Here is a 20,150-nt window from a genome sequence, read left to right on the forward strand (position 1 = left end):
AAGAACTACAGAGTGTTTACTTATTTTTTAACAATTAATTGACTTAAAGATAATGGTTTTGGAAACATTACAAAATAAAAACAGGATAGCACACACAACTGAAATACAAATATTAAATAAGTAATCCCCTTGCTTTGCTGAAATCAGTTTGTTTGTGAACTGCCCTTTGAGCACTTCAGACAAGCAATTAAAGTTGTCTTTTTGAAAATCAAGATATGTGACGAACATTAATATATGTTCACATTACTAGTTTGTGAAATGTTTTAACCTTTGGCCTGCCACACAGACTACTCAAACTTTGGAACCAGGGCAACACATTCGCAAGTCCTGGTAGTCACACCAGTGAGGTTGGAGGAGTATAAAAGCCAAGGGACCAAGGCATAAGAATTAGTCTTCACAGAAAGAGGAAGACTCGACAGGAGCTTTATACTAGCCAAACATGGGGAGTATCAAGCTCTGCCTTTTGCTGCTGCTGGGCACATCCACACTAGCCCGTAAGTATTGTGTTTTTATTTCAAAGCTAATAGAATTTAAGGATACAGTTTTAAATTATTAATGTTAGTTTATTTGAGAGAAACATGTAGTGGCTTTTAACGGGTCATTCCCTTTAGGATGTTGCTGTTTTGACAATATTTCATAGCCTGTTTTGTATTCTGCTTTAATTTTATTCAAATCCTTTTCAAATTTGACGACAAGCTAAATTCAACGTTTAGAGCACGAATATAAATAATTAGAGCTTTATAATGATTTAAAATATTCTAACTTTTCGAATGTCTTGAGTTGAACCTTCGTAGCAGTTTTTTAAATGTCATATAAACAATGTGTGCTTCCTTAACAGAGCAAGATGTGGGAAGTGTTGAAGAACAATCCCCTGTTTGCCCATGTGAGTTTCTTTTTCAATATTAAAATAGTTTTATTGATTATTATAAGATGTGATTTAACTTAGTAAATGCACAAAAAAAAGTGATTTGCCTCTTTGAATCCTATCGATAACCTAACATGTTAATAACCATTTGTCATGTATTCTTAGTTTTCAAGTATTTAAAGGCATATCAAATGTGTATTTCCTATAGAATGTCAAAGAGATGTTCAGTGTATTAAACTTTAACATGACAGAGATCTAACTGATGTTTTAAAACATTTCAGTGGCAAAACGATTCAAGAACTTCCGGCGTTTTGTGTACGACTATGAAGCTGAGACCTCTAACGGCGTGAACGGAGCTACTGACAACAAGAGCGGCCCCAAAGTCTCCTGCAAAGTATGTCATGACCATTACTGCTAGTTGTGACTCTAAAGTAGAAACAATAGTCCTAATGAAATGTTTAATCTGCTGCACAGGTTGAAGTTGAAGTGCCCCAGACCTGTAGCTTCATCCTGCGCACAACAGAGTGCTCTCTGAGCGAGATCTCTGGCGTGGACACAGAAGGAAACGCAGTGTATCGTCCTGCCGATGAAAATCAGGCTTTCACATCTGCCATGGCCAAGTAAGTTGTTATGTTTCCAGCTAAAATGTAAAACTCATCTGTGTTATTTAGCTCTTAATCTGGGGCTGTATGATCAGAAAAGTGGCTAATGATAGGAAAACCAAAGAAAAGGGATGGGCTGAATGGCAGGTTGTCAATAATTATGTGTCCACGTTAACAGGAACGCTTTGAAGATTACAGTTGAAGGACACCTCCGTGTTCAACTCTACCCCGAGGATGACGAGCCTGTCAACATCCTGAACATCAAGAGAGGAATCGTCTCTGCTCTCATCGTGCCAGTAATGGAAGAGGAGAAGAACAAACAAATGGTAGCTCATCTTACTGTTTTACTGCCTTATTTTTGTTTTGTTAGTATTTACATCAGTTTCCAATCAATTCAGGACACGGTAGAGCTTGATCCTGATCATGTTGTAAGCTCATGCTAAGATAAAAAAATTGCATAATAGAGAAGATAAGCGGCGCCTGTCACAGGTGATAAAACCTCATGTAACATCATGTTCTTTCGATGACACTCTTCAACTGGAGGGCAAAGTCCTAGATAAGTTTATCTTGCCTCACCTGCTCTCATAATGGGGGCAATCTTTCAGATCAATTGATAATCAGATTCAAGGACCAACAAGCAACTTGGTGTTTTTGAATCGTTTCCTCAGTATTGATGATGCCTCTTGTAATTTTCAGGCCACCATTCATGGAATGTGCCCCACCAACTTCAGCGTCATCGCCACAGAGGATATTGCCACCGATGTGACTCTCAGCAGGGATCTGTCCCAATGTGACTTTTTCATTGCCCGCAGGCAGGTCACCAGTCCTCTGGCCCTCATCACAGGCATGGTAAGTGATTAAGTTACATTTTCATGGTATAAATCCACTTACAAAGCTAGTAAAATAAACACGAAGCTTTGAGATGCTACTTTCATATTATTTTCATTACTTTCCAACAGTCTGCTCTTGAGAATCTAACAAAAATGTATTTGTCTCTTCACCATCAGAACTTCCCTCTGTCCAAGATGATTAGCAGCACCCAGACTTGCAACTACCACTTTGACAACCAGAAGAAGCACATGACCAGCGGTACCTGCACAGAGAAACACATCTTCCTGCCCCTTTCCTACCAGTACGTTTAAGAAAAATAATGCAGGAAACAATTGAGGAGTATCTTATTCACAAAATCTTATGGTATCAAAGTGACTTTTTTCTAAAGGGGGTTGAGCGCCATGCTAACAAAAACATTTGACAAGTGATTTTTTTGTTTGTATCCCTTTTGTACATAGTTTAGGGAATTTCCTAATTTAATATATGCTTTAAACAGAGGCTCCAAATTGGTACACAAAGGCTCAGTGAATAGAAGTGAAAATGTATTGTAAAGTAAAGATAATTGTTCCTACTTTTTATGCGTCAATGTCAAACAGCAATATCTTGACTAGTTTTTATGGGATCAAAGAATGTAGTCATGATCCCATTGGCATCCAGGAATGAGTGAAACTGAGTAAGTGAACTAAGGGGGGTGGGCTCTTTTCTAAACTTAGTCTGATGGGAGGTCCATAGTCATACACTTAAAAAGTGATATTGGTATGTAAAATGAAGTGTAATAATTTCCTATTTATGACTAATTTGTTGAATTTGTCTCATCTTCCGCAAACAGGAATGAATATGGAATTTCTACTGTGGTGAAGCAGACTGTGACTCTGAGAGAGACCTCCAAGATCAATGACAGAATCTTTGAACGCGGTGAGTGTTACAAGAAAAATAAATAAAAAATGCTCAGTGCTTTAAATGCGTTACATTTGTTGCATGCATTTTCTCACATTTTCTTCTGTGATGACTCTTTACAGATGAGAACAAGTTTGTGGAGCTGGCCATGGATTTTGCTGACGATAAGTCCCCTGTGCAGACCAAGGATGCTGTCATTGCCACCATGCAGCAGCTGAACACCCTGTCACAGACAACTGATGGTGAGGAACGCGCCAGCCTCTTCCACAAGCTGGTGTCTGAGCTGCGTGGCCTGAAGGTCGACGTACTAGGATCTGCTACTGTTGAGATGATGGACATGTCCGCACCTCTGGCATGGCAAGCTTTGGCTCAGTGCGGCACCCCAGAGTGCACCAGTGCCATGCTGAAGGTTCTCAGGACCTTCGATGATGCTGCTCTTGAGGTTGATGCCAGTGTCTACGCCCTGGGACTGCTGCACAACCCCTCCTCTCTCATGGTGAAGGACATGCTGGCAATGGCTCAGTACAAGCAGAGCAAACCCATCATGTATGCTCTGAGCAATGCAGTGAGGAAGTAAGTAAACCTTTAGTTATTTCTTTTTTTTAAGTCCTCTTCAATACTCTAGCAGTGAGTGGTGGTTTCTGTTGAAAATTAATGTCAAACTTTGTCTCTAGACTGTACGGGATTGAAGGTGTCACCCCCGAGATCTCTGCTGTCTCTGAGTTCATGTCCTCCCTGCTGGGCGCAGACTGCGCTGGGGATAAAGATCTGACCTTCCTGACCTTGAGGGTATGTACCCATCTTGTACACACAGGCCCCTTAAAAACTTAAAAACTTCAAAAGGCACCATCCAGTTCCACGTTTTTTCTTACTATCTATACTATTCCATCCAGGTTGTTGGTAATATGGGAGATGCAATGGAGGCAGCCGACCCTGCAATTAAGAACACCCTGCTGAAGTGCATGAGACAACCTGCAACCACACTGTCTGTGCAGCTGGCTGCCATCCAGGCTTTCAGACTTATGTCTCCTACTGATGAGGTAACTAACGCCCCCCTCCACAGATGAACACTTGCTTGAGTCCCAATTTTATAGTGTTATCGAGATTCCGCAATGACTAACACTGTTGTTTTTCTATCCAGATTCGCTCTAACCTCCAGAGGGTCAGCCAGTACCCCAAGGGTGCTGTGCAGAAGCGCCTGGCAGCTTACCTGATCCTGATGAGAAATCCCCAGGATAGTGACATCGAGATAGTGAAGAAGCTGCTGAATCAGGAGCAGAACACGCAGATCAAGTCCTTTGTTACCTCCCACATTTACAATATCATTTCCTCCACTGATCCAGAGACCATGAAGTAAGAATGGAACACCTTTCAACTAACAGCACAATATATGCTTTATTTAATGGAAATACTGTGGTCATGTAACAACCAAACTTCCTAAATTCAGCTGATATTTAATATTCTGTTTCATTATTTCTCCAGGCTTGGAAAGAGGATCGTGGATGCCCTAGAGGACACTGAAGTCGCCACACACAGTGACTACAGCACAAAGTCTCGCAACTACAAGCTGGGCATGGCCAATGAGAATATGCAGGCCGCCATTCAGGGCAACATGATCTTCGATCCCAGTAGCCAGTTGCCAAGAGAGGTGCTGCTGGAAACTACCCTGCAAGTTTTTGGTTTTGACATGGATCTTTGGGAGGTATGTAACACTGTAGGTCATAATAATCATCAATGTGTTGCTGTTTCAAATAGTTGTTTTACCCTTACTGGCAGAAAACTATAGAATAGGTGTTTTATTACTATTTGGTCTGTTGGACTTTTTAACAGTATACCAATCTGCCCCTTAAATATTATTCGTTCATGAGGCAGACTTAAACACACTAAACCCACACTGTTTCTGAACTAATCTTACTTTTTTTTAATAGATTGGCATGGAAGGAAAGGGCCTTGAGCCAACCATTGATGCTTTGTTTGGAAAGAACGGGTTCTTCCCTGACACATCGGGAAAGGTTATGTACTGGACTTTGGAAAAGATGCCACCAAAGATGAAACAGGAAATGGATAAATGGGTATCTCCCATGGACACAGAGGGGCGCAAGGTATATATTGTGTTTAATTTATGTTTAACTTTAATGTATGTTTAACTCTATCAGTTAAGTTGTCATTTTTACTGATATCACCACATCTAATACAAATGTTCCCTCAGGTTCCCGAAAATCTTGTAAGAGAAATTGTTCGCAACTTCAACAAGCTGGTAAAGGATCTGCAGAGTCAAGAGTCCCCAGAGGCCATGGCCTACCTGAAGATTATGGGAGCTGAGCTTGGCTTCATCAAGGGCAGCGAACTGAAGTTTATTGCTGATAATGCACAAATGTATGCAGAGATTTTCCTGAAGGGCATTCCTTCCAAGGTACTGTTGTTGTTGTTGTTGTTGTTGTTGTTGTTGTTGTTGTCAACTTAATATAGTCTTTTTATTTTTCCACATCAAGATAGATTTCATGTTAACCATTTTTCTTTTTTTAAATCAGGTTATGGCTAAACTGATGTCCAACACTGACAATGAGCTCTTTGCCCATTACATCTTCATGGACAACAAATTCATCCTGCCAACAGCATCCGGCATGCCTCTGACATTTGCTCTGTCTGGCACCTTCACTCCTGGAGCAAAGGGAGGCATTCGCATGGCTCCAAACATGGTACATTTTAAACCTACCCTTTATTGATGTTCTTCCTCAATTATGTTGTATTTTATATATATATCAATAACAATTGTTGTTCTATTATATTATCAGTTTCATTTTTACATTATTTCATGACTGTAATGTATTAAATCAAACATGTTGTTTATTTAACAGCAGGAGCTGTTGTTCAAGCCCTCTATTGGAGTTGAGTTTGTGACTCAGATGGGAGTCCATGTCCCTGAATTTGTTGTGTCCGCTGTTGAGATGCACACCAACATTTACCATGAAAGCACACTCAATGCCAAGATTACCATGGAGCAAGGCCAGGTCAAGCTTTCCATCCCCGCCCCACAGGGCACCACAAGGGTTTTGAGCATCAGGTAACAAAAACCATAAAGTACATAAATACATGTTATATTTCATAAATTAAATAGTTTTAGAAGTAAATGGCAGTATTTCTTTCTGCATTTTAAACAGCAATATTGGAAAATGGAAACTGATGTTTGTTGTTTTTTCTTTGAAATAGCAATAAAGTGATGATTGTGGGCGCTGGCCAGTCTGCAGTGATCCCCCACACAGAGGGTGAATCAAGCTGCAGACCTCTCTTCTCTGGAGTCAAATACTGCACCGAAACAATCCGTGCCACAACTGGTGATAAGACTGCTGTTCCTTACTTCCCCCTGAATGGAGAGACCAAGTAAGTTGTTCATTAAAAATATGTCAATTTCATATCGTTTTAATATCTCCTCTGTAATTTACTCGTTTGTCAGTAAGAACATACTGTTTAGTAGAAGCAATCAGTCAGAAGTCTAATACACAATTACTTCTAGACCCACAGTACAACTTCATAGAAGTTGAGAGAGAGACTTAAACTTTGTTTTTATCATCCTAGGTTTGCTTTGGACATCAAGCCCTCTGACGAGGTCTCTGAGTACACAGCCACCATCGCCTACGAACTCCTCAGGGAAGGAGAGGAGGGTCTCCAGAAAATTGATTCTCTGACATTGGCTCTGAGAGCTGAGGGTATGATCATCTTTTTGGGAAAAAACCTTCATAATTATAAAAGTTATTTTATGTGGCATTCTAACGTCCTTATTCATTTTATAGGTTTACATTAGTAATCAAGTTATACTTTTGCTTGCTATAGGTTCTCAGCCATCCGAGGCCACAGCCACTATGAAGTACAACAGGAACAAGAATGTCTTCACCACCCAGATCCAGGTACCTGACTTTGATGTTGAGGCCGGCGTTAAGATTGGCATGACTGACAGCATTGCCAAAGGCCAATCCATTGTCCTCGAGATCTCCAGCAAGAACGTGCCCCAGCTCTCTCTGATTGGCAGTGCCAAGTGAGTAAAACAAGCTAAAATATTTGCTTAACACATCTACATTTTAATATAACTCAGAGCTGAGTACTCTTACACTCACATGTCAACAACAGCAAATGCATGTTTTTATATAGTGGTATTAACTGAATTGTTTTTGTTTTAAATAATCACAGGCTTCAGGCCATGACTGATGGCATGATGCAAGTTCAGTTGTTGGTCCCCTCACTGAAGACTGACGCTGCTATCACTGCTACCATGAGAAACGCTGATGTTCTCACCCTTGAGATCAAGAGTGATGTCAAGCTCCCAGAGACCTCCTCCATTCAGGCAGTCATATTCAAATATGGTATGTCTGTTTGAAAAAAATATTTTAAAATGTCTTTAAAGATAGATGTTAACAAAACAATGTCTCAAATGGAAACATAACATGTGAAATGGTTTGTATCTCAGGTGAAGACCAGGCTGAGGTTCAGCTCACTTCCAACATGAATGCAGATACTAAGATCCTGGTGCCTTACACTGAAGCCGTCCAGGCCTGGCTCAGGCAGCTTGCAGAGGATGTCATGGACCAGCAGGTTGTCAAGACCGACATGAAAGTGCGTCATGTCATCAACAAGGCAGTCGAGGTGAAACGAGTATAATAGTTACAACTATTTGAGCAGACCTTGTTCTAGTTCTTGTTCTAGACTAAAGCATGAAAACTGTGCTGCTTTTTTATCAGGCCAGTGATATCTGGATGAACAAGATCTCAGCTGATGTTCCCTATGTTGAGACTCTGAAGAACAAGATTGCAAATGTGGAAATGCCCTCCATGCCTGAAAATCTATTCATGAACCTGTAAGTAAACACCACATTTAATAGTATGAATGTATATACATTTTTGTAAATGTCCTTAAAAGTTTAATGTCTGTTTAAAGTTACATAATAATAAATGTTCCTCTCTAATAATTTCACCAGGGATAGTAACATCATATACAAGTTCAACCAGGAGCGTTTGGCCATCACTGTCCCCCTGCCTCTAGGAGGCAAATCATCTGAGGAGCTAAGGATACCTTCAATGGTCAACTCTCCACACATCTCCGTGCCTCAGCTGGAAATCGACTTTGCCTCACGGGAGATCCAAATCCCCACTTTTACCATCCCTCTTGAATATGACCTCAGCCTGCCTCTGATGGGCAAAATGGAAGCATTTGCCAAACTCAACAGCAACTATTATGACTGGGAAGCAACTGCATCTGCTGGTAACAACAGTGAAGAGACTCCTAGCTACTTGGCCAAGTTCAGCGTCATGGCTGAAAGTCCAATCAAACTTCTCTCCTTCTCAACTGAGGGTAATTTCATATTTATTCATGCTTTAATTTGTAGTTGTTTTACATTTTCAGTTCAATTCTATAGACACAACAACCCATTTGATGCTAATGAATGTTTTACTGTTTTGTCTTTTTTTAAAGGAGCTGCAACAATCACTGACACAACAGAAGGCAATATGAAACTCAACATTGATGGTTCCCTGAAAACCATGCTCCTGGACACAGGTTTTAATGTGCTTGAAACCATTGCCGTCACAGAGAGAGTATTGTCAACAGGAAGGTATAACATTCATGCCACCTCTCCTGTGGGTCTGGACACATCTCTGACTATTACCACCCAGGTCACCATAGATTCCAACATACTCTCTGGAGATATCAACACAGACGGAAGCCTGACTGTTGGACCCATGGCTGCCAGCACCACTTATCTCCACACTTTCTCTGTTGAGCCAGCGAAGAAAGAAGCTAAACTGGAGAGTACACTGAGGGTGAACTCTGAAATCCTGAAGGTTGCCAACAAAATCAAGGCATCTTATGCAAACGAGGAACTTCTGATTGAGTCCAACACCAACATGAACACTGAACCAATCAAGCACACCACCAAAGTGAGCCTTAGCTACAAAGAGGTCAAGCTTACCATCCAGTCTGACTCTGTGACCAAGGCTGATGAGCGCATGGTTCGTAGCCAGATGGAGTTCTCTGCCTCTGATGGACAGGCCAGCCTCAGGATTGAGAATCAAGCTGATGACAGCGAGAACCGTGCCTACTCTTTGCTGACTGGGTCCCTGAACCCCTCCGGCTTGGAGATCAATGCTGATGCATCCCTGAACATGTTCTCAAGCCTTGCCTCTCACAAGGCAACCTTGGCCCTGAACCAGAATGGCCTGACCAGCAGCTGTACAACGACTGCTCAGTATAGCCCAATGACCTTCGAGAATGTTTTCCATGGTGGAGTTGACACATCTGGTGCTACCGTGTCTATCACCACCAAGGGAGCCATTAAAGATAACAAGGCAGAGCTCAGTGTTGAAGGAAAGCTTGCAAGCAAAGAAGTGTATCTCAACTCCATCCTCAAGGGTGATCTCTTTGACATCAACACCCTGAACAGAGTGAACCTCAGACTGAATGAAGATGGCTTGATCATGTCCAACAAAATTGTTGGATCTCGCAATGAGATGAGGACCGAAAATATCCACTCACTGTCTCTCTCACTGGGATCTTTCACCCTCACCTCAAAGACTGACAACTTCCTTGACAACAGAAACTCATACATGCATGACATCACAGTTAACATGGAGCGTTTTACTGTTGCAGTTAATGTGAAAAATGACCTGAAAATCATGGAGATTAACTTGGTAAATGATGCCCATTTCAAGGCAGAGCCCTACAACCTGGAGCTGACTGGAACAATGAAGGGAGCGTTTTCAGAGGAAGAGCTGAAGCACACTTACGAAGTCAAGTTTGTCGATATGGTCCTCTCTGCAAAGTGCACTACAAATGGTAAACTCATGCATGCTCAGATGACACATACCACTGATATGGAGGTTGCTGGTCTGACCGTGAAATTCGACAGCGTGGCTAATTTCAACTCACCAGCTCTTCGTTTCGACAGTACAGTCAAAACTGTTGCTGAACCCTTCACTCTGAATATTGATGCCATTTTCAACTCGAATGGTGCAGCGTATCTTTATGGTGAGCAGAGCGGCGAAGTATACAGCAAATTCCTCCTGAAGGCTGAACCCCTGCTGTTCACACAATCATTTGAGTACAGAGCCTCAACCAGCCATAAACTGGAGGACAGACCCGTTATCAACACCAACATGGATAACAAGTTCAACAGCATGCTGAGTTTCCAAGAGCAAAGTGTCAGCCTGAAGATGGTATCCTCCGTGGATGAGCACAGTTTTGATCAAGAAATTAATGCCTTTAACAACGCAGAGAGATTGGGTATTGAGATGTCAGGAGCTGTTTCAACCCCCCTCTTCAGTGAGGCGAATCAAGAGTACGCCATCTCTGGATTTGTGAAATACGACAAGAACAGTGACAGTCACTTCATCCAGATCCCATTCATTGAGCATCTGCCTGCAGTTATTGAAAATGTAAAGACCACAATGATGAGGATGATGGACTACAGCATTGAGATGCTGAAAGACATCAACACCAAGTATGAGATCAGTGCCACAATGCAGAACAAAGTGTCAGAACTGAAGGATGTCATTGACAACTTTGACTTCAGCCTTTTTATCCAAGACCTGACAAAGTTTATTAACTCAATCGAAAACTACATGTCCAACCTCACAGGCAAATTCCCAACTGACAAAGTCATGAATGTGATCAAATCAGTGAAAGACGCCATCATGGCTTGGATCAAGAAGCATAACATTGCTAACAACTTCAATATAATGTATGCCAAAGTAGAGGAGATCCTTTCTAGCTATGAGGTGGAGAAGATGATTGGGGCCATTATGGATGAGATTGTTAAAATTATGAAGCAGTATCAAGTAAGGGAAAAGATCCAGTCTGCATTTGCTGCTATCAAGTCAATTGACATCAAGCCCTTGCTCGAAAAAGTGATGGCACCTGTTCAGGACCTTGTGAATGAACTGTATACCTTTAACTTCAAACAGCTGATTGATGACATGACAGACTATTTAATGAGGATGGTTCAGAAAATCAGATCTTTTGATTATGACACATTCACTGTGGAGTTGAAAGAGAAAGTGGCAGATATGAGCAAGATTCCTTGTTTTGGAAAACTCTCCGGAGAGTTGAAAGTAAACATACCACAACTCAAACTTAAGACCACTGCTGACTTTGAGAACACCACAATGACATCAGACACACCAGAGTTCAAAATCAACCTTAACTCACAGGCTACATCTACTTTGAAAATCCTCGACTACACCATCGATGCCAGTGCTCATTTGGCTGCGCCGAAGATGAGTCGCCTGTCTTTCTCGGAGAACATTAAACTTGATCAGTCATGTTTCTCACTTGACCACAAGGGATCAATGACTCTCTATGGCCTGTCCGCTCAAGCTTCTGCTGACACTACTGGAAAAGTGAACACTGAGGTCTTTGTTGCCGAGCTGGTCAACAATGCATTCTTTGCAATGGAAAATGGAGTTTCTGCCACTGTGGAGACTGTCTACAAACATGACCTCAAAGTGCCCCTCTACAGAAATTCCCTAATCATGATAAATCAAAAGAATGTCCTCCAGATTGAAGCTGGAACTGCCCGTCTGACCGTTACCAATGTGGCCAATGAAAAATGGTCAACGCCAATTTTGGACATCGCAGATGAGATAAACCACAAGAGTGACATGGAGGTGGTCATGGATCTCCACACTGCCAAAATGACTTTCACTGGAGCAACAGATAGCATCTTTTTCAAACTGAATCAAAATGTGGATGCCGAAATCTGCATCTTCCGCCACATTATTATTAATTCCAAGTTTGAGACAGAAACACCTTTCATGAAGGGAAGCGTTGCAGAGGTCAAGTTCCAGGCTAATGCTGGAGACATGAAAATTGATTTAACTGCCTCTCACAGTGTTGAGCTGGCAGGAACGGTTGAAGGAACTCTCTCAAACTCTGCACTTGCTTTGATCACACCTAGTGAGCTTATGTTTGACACCAAGAACAAGGGAAATGTCAAGATTATCCTTCCATTGAAGCTGTCTGGAAAGATGGATCTCCAGAATGACATGTCTTTGACCCTGAACTCTGAAATGCAGCAGGCTAGCTGGAACGGTCTGGCTAGATTTAATCAGTACAAATACTCCCATTACTTCACCATGGATAATGGTGACAGTGAAATCAACATATTGTCCCAGATCAATGGAGAAGCAAATCTGGATATGCTAAAAGAGCCCATCACCATTCTAGAAATGACTGTGCCATTTATTGGTTTGACGACACCAAAAGTGGAAGACTACTCTCTGTGGGAAGACACTGGCCTGAGCAACCTCCTGATCACTACTCAGCAGACATTTGACATGAACTCCAAGCTGAAGTACATGAAGAACCCTGAGGTGATTACAATTGACATCAATGTGGAGCCACTCATCAATTTCATTAATAAGAATGTCAAGACTCTGCACAAGAAAGCGCTCATCCACAAAGATAAGGCTGCTGTTGTCCTGGTATCAACTTATGAAGAAGCCAAGGCAGAGTATGAAAAGTATAGCATTGATTTGCCCAAAGTCATTACAATTCCTGCATACAAAGTTCCTGTGATTAATGTTGAGGTGTCCTCATTCACCATTCCCCTCCCCGACGCCAGTCTCATCACAATGCCTGCTCTGCATGTTCCATCTGCCCTCAGCAAGCTGACTCTTCCAAAAATCACTCTGCCCAAAATTCAGAACATTAGAATTCCAGTACTGGGGGATCTGACCTACGAGTGCTCCATGAAAACAGCAATGGTTACTCTCAAAACTGATGCCAGCATCCTTAACCAGGAAAGCATTCTCATTAAATTTGATGCTTCCTCAACCTCTGAGTTTGAGATTCTGAATGGAAAGATTGAGGGCAACGCCAACCTCTACAAAGTTGGTGGAATTAAAATGACCTCTGTCCTGTCTGTGAAACATTTAATGTTTGAGGGAAACCATGAGAGCACTATCACCTTAAGCTATGAAAATGTGGATACTTCCATCACCAATTCAGCAAAGATCACTCTACCTGTCCTGACCATGGAAGTCTATCAGGAGATTACTGGAAATCCAGAGGAAGGCCTTGTTGTCTCTATGTCCACTCCATCTGCAGGACTTGTTGCACTTCAGATGCAGACTAAGCGCCCAGCTCAAATTAAAGCAAGAGTCTACGGTCGCTACCCGGTAAGATAACTTTTCCTTATAAATAACCTTTCATTGTGATTTCATTAAAAAACAGTATATTTATTTTTAGTAATATATTTAACCTTTTTTCCTTTTACCCCACAGTCCGAGCCAACAAACGACATTGATATCTTCGGTCTGAAGATGTCTGTGATGAACTCTGAGAAGCTGAACCTTCAGACAACCTGGAACATGGAGATGCCATATGAGATGGTGCTGGGACTGAAGAAACAGGTGCCCGCAGTAATGGAAATGGTATCTGATCCTGCTGTCAACACATATAACACCATCTACAGACAAGCGAGAAGCCTTGAGGGTTCTTTTGAGCAGGCTAAAGATCAGGGTAAAGAGATGTTCAAGAGGGCAATTGACAACTTTGCAGCAGTAAACCCTTCTATTGTTATGACAACTGTCACAGATAAGACCATTTTGATCCTCCAAGAGTACCAAAAGAAAGTTGCAATTGTCCTTGATGCTGTTGTTAAATTCCTGAGAGAGACCAAGTTCCAGCTCCCTGGGTATGAACAGAGGCTGTCTGGGCTTGAGGCTTACCAGGAATTAAGTACTTTTATTGCTGATGTATCTGAGGAGGCTGTTCAAAGAGTTCCAGAGTATTTTGCCTCCATGTTTAAAGCAGTCCTTGATTATGTCCAAGCCATTGAGTTCACTCTTCCTGGCTCTAACCACGTTGTCATTGGTAGAGAAGTTCTTGATGACTTGTTTGTAGCTTTGAAGAAAATTCAGGACCAAGTTATTCTCACTGTTAGGAAACTGGGGGAAATCCAGCTGGAAGATGTCATTAATAAATTATCTGGATTTGTACAGTTTACCACTGAACAAAGTGAGAAGTTTCTGCAAACCCTTAAATCTCAAAACGTAGAAAAGCTCTCAAACTTTGTGTCTGAAGTATACGATGATGCCATTAACTCTCAGGTCCTGGCTGATGTTACCCGGCAGGTTGAAGAGGCCCGCAAAATTGTTGTAGAATATCTTCAAGCTGTGAAAGCTAAGCTCCAGAATATTTTGGCTGACATGTCTTTTGAACAGCTTCAAGCCGACATCCAGTCCTGGATTGACTTATTGGCAAAACGTGTGAACACTTTCCACAACAATGTCATTAAGACACTTAAGGAGAAAAGCCAAAGTATTGAACCATATGTGAGAGTAGGTGATAGACAGTTGGAGGTGAACATTCCTTTATCATTTTCCGCATAATTCAACCAACTGACCATGGCTAACCAGGATATATGTCAGTGTTTGTATTGACTGTATCTGTTGTGTAACCATAATGTTTATCTCTGTTTGGTTTTTCCAATTATTAATTTTGTTTGTTATTTCACAGTAGACTCCCAGTTGTTCTGGTCCTACCGTGCTCCCTTTGTGTCTTGTACTATTTAAAAATAAAAAAATGTGGCCTTCAATAAAGACAGTTTGTACTGCATATTTTACATTTCTTTGTATTTATTTTATATAATTGAACATAAGACTAAAACAAAACTTCTTTACAGACTTATAAAAGTAACAGAATAACTTAAAGTGCTAACATTTGTACACCACAATAACATTTCTTCAGCTGTATTATTCCAGCTAATGTATGAATTGGTATTTTCCACACATTAAAAACAGTTTGAGTTCAAGCTGCTTCCCTCAAAAAGACTATATGAAGGGTAAAAAACCAACACAGCCTACTGAACAGGTCGCAATAAAGTAACATTTGAAAAAGCTCACTATGCCCTGTCTTATGCCCATTAGTCATTTGTATCCTTGGGTCTAAATTTAGCAGAGACACACATAGCATCTGTGAAACACATGCTCTCTTATGCTACCTCTGGCTGAAATTATTAAAAAGAGCGATCTAAGCTATCATATCTATGCAGACGACACCCAGATTTATTTAAAAATTACACCAGGAGACTATTCTCCAATTAGAACACTGAGCAAGTGCATTGAGCACATCACTGACTGGATGACTCAGAACTTTCTCCAACTGAACAAACAAAAAACAGAGATCATTGTTTTTGGAGCAAAGAAGGACCGATTAAAAGTAATCGCAGAGCTTCAGTTGGCAGACTACAAAAAATAAACTACACTAATAAAGCCAGACATCTAGGTGTAGTGATGGACTCAGACCTGAATTTCAACAGCCACATTACATCAACAGTCATTAGGTCAGCTTATTATCACCTGAAGAATATATCGAGGATTAAAAAACTAATGTCACAACAGGACTTAGAAAAGCTTGTCCATGCTTTTATTTTCAGTAGACTCGACTACTGCAATAGTGTATTCACAGGGCTGACAAAAAAATCCATCAGAAAACTGCAGCTGATTCAGAACGCTGCTGCACGTGTCCTCACTAACACTAAAAGAGTGGATCACATCAGTCCGGTTCTGAAATTTTTACATTGGCTTCCAGTCGGCCAAATAATTTATTTTAAAGTACTATTGCTAGTTTTTAAATCATTACATGGTTTAGGACCAAAGTATATTGTTGAACTCCTACATAATTACGAGCCATCAAGGTGCCTCAGGTCTTCTGGGACGGGTCTGCTATCGGTTCCGAGAGTAACAACAAAACATGGAGAGGCAGCATTTAGCTGTTATGCCCCGACACTCTGGAACAAACTGCCCAAATCATGCACGTCCGCAGAAACGCTTACTATTTTTAAATCGAGACTAAAAACATATCTCTTTGCCGCTGCTTTTAATTGAGATGATCATATTCGAACTACAGTATGCCTTTTAAACATGTATTGTATACCTGTGGTGTTTATTTTTATTATTTTATTATCTTTGCTTTGTAATGCCTGTTGTAAAATGCCATTATATAATGTGTTTTTACTGTATTTATTCCTAAAAAGTATTTGAATTTGTTTTGTAAAGCACTTTCAATTGTCGCATACAGAAAAGTGCTATATAAATAAACTTGCCTTATCACAAAACGATGAGAACAAGTGAGTCAGCTTGACAGTTGTTTTAAACATACATATGTAAAAGCTAAGTCTTAAAATTGATTCACCCTTTGTAATGCATGAATTGTGTTTTTCTTTGTGATGGCTATTGGCTATTTGTTATAATCAATAGTGTTCAGTGTATTTACTTAATCAAAAGTAGCAATACAACATTTGGAAAAATACATTGTACATTCTTTTTAAAATCTCACTTATGTTAAAATGCAGAAGTTATATCAGCTAAATGTATGCAAAATATCAAAAGTATAAAAAGTCAACTCAATATAGTTAAAGAGAATTATTTTAAATATTAAATAACCATATTAAATATGCAATAAAGTATACGGAAATACTCGTACAGTACAACTACCTCCAATATTTACATCAGTAAATATACTTGTGTTGCTTTTCTTCAATAATCATAATACCTATATTAAAGTTATTGTTTAAAGTAACAAAAATCCCAAACATTAAGGTCACATAATTGTAGATACATTTATTATTTTACTTTTGAGTTGGTTGAAACATATGCCAGCTTAACCCCAACACTAAGTGTGTGTCTTTAGTTTGAGAAAATGAGGCAAAAAAGTGAGAGTAAAAGGTGGTGACACATTGATTTTTTATTGACTTTCCCAAAACATTACCGCTTGTTCCCTTATACTGTATTGTTTTTCCTCAAAAGAAATGTGCATTGTCCCATTCAAACCTAAACATTATATTATTACAATAAAGTTGTCATGATAAACTCTTACAAATGTGTTTGGCACATTTCAGCATTTTTCTGTTTTCATAAAACATGATGCTCTGCCCTGTCTGATCACTGAATAATAACCTTACAACATTGGAAATCAGAGGCACATGAGGGGGGCCAGTGTGGGAAAATTAACCAGTCGAGCACAATGCATTCCTGTCCTGTAAGTCAGCAAAAAGCCCAGCAACAGAAGGCAGGGAGGAATGTGACTTTTGCACCATTGTATCTGGTTTGATTTATAAAAGATAGTCTTTATAAACTTATTAAGATTTATCTTAGCAATTGTTTAATTAACCACTGAAAAATGACATGTTTTAAGAAAAATGTTGTTTCTCTGTCACTAAAAGAACAACTTGTATAGTAAATCCACCAATGATTTATATCCTGGATTCACAGTGTTGCAACACCCTCTGTAATTGATGTTCATAGTTGTCATTTAAACCAGCACTCCCACTATCCTGTAAGAGGACAGCACTTTTGTTTAGACACAGATTAAACATGAGTTTAATTTATTACACAAGATGGAATTTTGGCTCAAATTCGTTAAATACTGATGCCAACTTCAAAGCTCCAACAATATTTTTGACATAACAAATTTGAGGTACATTCACAGTCATAATGGAAGACATTGATAACTCAGTTTAACGCCTGTAAACACATTTTAACATCTTCATAAATAAAACAGTACTGTTTTTGTCAAAGGGATACCCATTTGTGTAATTATCATAAGATTGTGGTTTAATAACATATGAAACAATTCCATGTGTTTCTTTTTAATTACCACACCCTTCCATTACCCAACATAACCCTGTTCTACTGGCTCATAGAGCTCTGACATAGCACATTCTTCTTTCTTGACATTTTCCAAGAAAACGAGTTTAACTGAGCATAGCACTCACATGCTAAACCATCACACATGCTTAATCTTCTCTTGGACATATCAACACCATAACTGTAAAGGAAGCTGTAGCTAAATAGAAAATGTCTACTACAACACAGCTGAGATATTCCAGCCTGTAAAACAGCTAGACCTGGATATCAAATTCAGAAACATGGTGAGATACTTAGTGCTTAAAAAGGTTGGGATCAGGTGAGCTATAAGGGAAGGTAGTAACATGCTTAGCAAACATACCAATTATATTTCTATTAACTGTTTGTACATTTGACAAGATACTTGGAATTAACTACACTGGACAATGTGGTTGGCCTTTTTTTTTTTTTTTTAATGCTGGCCAATGTTTAGTCTCTTTGAACTTCAATGTTTATTTTACCTGTTGTAGGAACTACTAAACTAGGCATTTAATACTGGAGTCGACAACATACTTTTAACAAACCTGAGACAACTGATTTCTTTAACTGTAAACTTAAGCTATATCTTTATTCAGAATGGCGTAAAACATCACAAGAAACTATACAGAAGACCTCAGGCATCCTTGCTCTGACTTTTACTTCTCATAACACTTTCTGTGAATCACTGTACTGTCCAGATGCTGTGCAATTTCACAAACTAATAGTCATTGTTTACAATACAAAGTGGACATTAATATCGAGTGCAATTTTTTTTACTGCTTTGCTTATTATAAAGTATAACCTTGGCAGTAAGGCAGTGGCCTATGCAAACACTTTGAAACACAAAAAGTAAGCAATTTTAACCTTGGCTCGAAAGCAGGCCTTTAGAAAGGACATGTCCTCATTATTACAAAGGGGATAAATAAGGCATCCACTGATATTAAGCTTGACCTTTTTACCTCTTAACCTGCCAGACAGGGATCATGTGACAACAAATAACATGCTGTAACCAGTGCATTTCACAGACACACGCCCCGATATCAACCCATCATCGAGGGTGTTGAAAACAACCTGTTTGCAGTCATTGGGTTTGGTTCGACCAAGGTCGTGTGATTACATGGGAGTATCCAAACCATTGTCTCTGCCCGTACATGTTAAAACACAGATCCCAGCGGGGGAAGCATATTGTCTGCGCGGCACAGTTGTCTGCGTCGATTCACATCAAAACACAGCATTTGAGACAACTTCCTGATGGTATTTTGCGTTTCTGCAAGGCAGCCCGTGTTGCGGTTTCGAATACCTCCCAGATCCCCTCCTTGGTTTTGGCAGCGCACTCTAAATAGTCATATGCGCCAATGCGCATGGCCATGGCCCGGCCATCCTCTGCCTTCACGGGCTCCAGCTTCAACCGGGACAGCTCGTTCTTTACGTTCTCGTCGTTGCGCAGATCTTTCTTGTTGGCCACTAATATAATGGGTACATTCGGACAAAAGTGTTTGACTTCAGGGACCCACTTTTCTGGGATGTTTTCCAACGAGTCCGGGCTGTCCACGGAGAAGCACATCAGAATTACATCGGTGTCCGGATAGGAGAGGGGGCGCAGCCGGTCGTAGTCCTCCTGTCCAGCTGTGTCCCACAAAGCTAGCTGGACTTGTTTGTTTTCCACCTCTATGTCCGCCACATATGTCTCAAACACAGTCGGAACATACACTTCGGGAAACTCGTCTTTGCTAAATACAATAAGAAGACATGTTTTCCCACATGCGCCGTCCCCCACCACGACAAGTTTCTTCCGTATGTCTGCCATTCCTTCCTTTTTCCTACTGCTCGCTTAAACGTGGCATCAAACACACAGATGTGCCCGTTGTAGTCACTCCTTCTGCCTTCAAAGTCTAAATGAGACGTATCCCGTAAGGCACTCCTGCCTCCTAATTCCAGAAAATCGACCAGGAACAGTGCGATCTCTTTATAAAGCATAGGGTGGTTTCCTAAATATAGCAATCCAATAGGAAATAGGGAGGTGAGCTCACAGTTTGTAGAGGAAGAGGTGATTGGATCTCACCGAGTTCCCTTATGGAGAGGAGGGTCATGGACCACGAGGACAAGCCCGACCCAGGATCAGTTTAAATCATCCGAATCAAACTGCATAATGAACACGGCTTTTTAATTTTTTTATTATTCCTCTCTAAGACGACGTGTTTTATGGGCTGCTCGTCATTAAACATTCCCCATATCCGAATTTAAACATTATATATTTGGTTAAAGATAATCCTTTGTCCATACAAGTCTAGTATTCAATAC

General features: G+C 40.4%; 2 protein-coding genes across 2 annotated transcripts; one reads left to right on the plus strand and one right to left on the minus strand.

The window, feature by feature from the left end:
- The first annotated feature begins 286 nt into the window (after positions 1 to 286).
- LOC117556592 (apolipoprotein B-100-like) lies at positions 287 to 14,799 on the plus strand. The gene is made up of 26 exons (XM_034231996.1): positions 287 to 494; positions 839 to 883; positions 1,147 to 1,259; positions 1,340 to 1,485; positions 1,646 to 1,793; positions 2,164 to 2,316; positions 2,475 to 2,599; positions 3,128 to 3,213; positions 3,318 to 3,768; positions 3,870 to 3,984; positions 4,089 to 4,235; positions 4,337 to 4,548; positions 4,678 to 4,897; positions 5,124 to 5,297; positions 5,405 to 5,608; positions 5,727 to 5,894; positions 6,054 to 6,259; positions 6,406 to 6,576; positions 6,772 to 6,902; positions 7,027 to 7,228; positions 7,381 to 7,553; positions 7,658 to 7,833; positions 7,929 to 8,044; positions 8,165 to 8,538; positions 8,659 to 13,358; positions 13,464 to 14,799. Exons 1-26 carry the CDS (start codon positions 440 to 442, stop codon positions 14,571 to 14,573), a joined length of 9,921 nt encoding a protein of 3,306 aa, XP_034087887.1. The 5' UTR covers positions 287 to 439; the 3' UTR covers positions 14,574 to 14,799.
- Positions 14,800 to 17,329: 2,530 nt separating this feature from the next.
- Positions 17,330 to 19,783, minus strand: LOC117556777 (rho-related GTP-binding protein RhoB-like). Its single transcript, XM_034232293.1, has one exon. The coding sequence runs from the start codon at positions 19,654 to 19,656 to the stop codon at positions 19,066 to 19,068; it is 591 nt and encodes a 196-aa protein (XP_034088184.1). The 5' UTR covers positions 19,657 to 19,783; the 3' UTR covers positions 17,330 to 19,065.
- Positions 19,784 to 20,150: the final 367 nt, after the last annotated feature.

This window comes from Gymnodraco acuticeps, unplaced genomic scaffold (genome assembly GCF_902827175.1).
Source record: "Gymnodraco acuticeps unplaced genomic scaffold, fGymAcu1.1, whole genome shotgun sequence".
NCBI classification, from domain to species: domain Eukaryota; kingdom Metazoa; phylum Chordata; class Actinopteri; order Perciformes; family Bathydraconidae; genus Gymnodraco; species Gymnodraco acuticeps.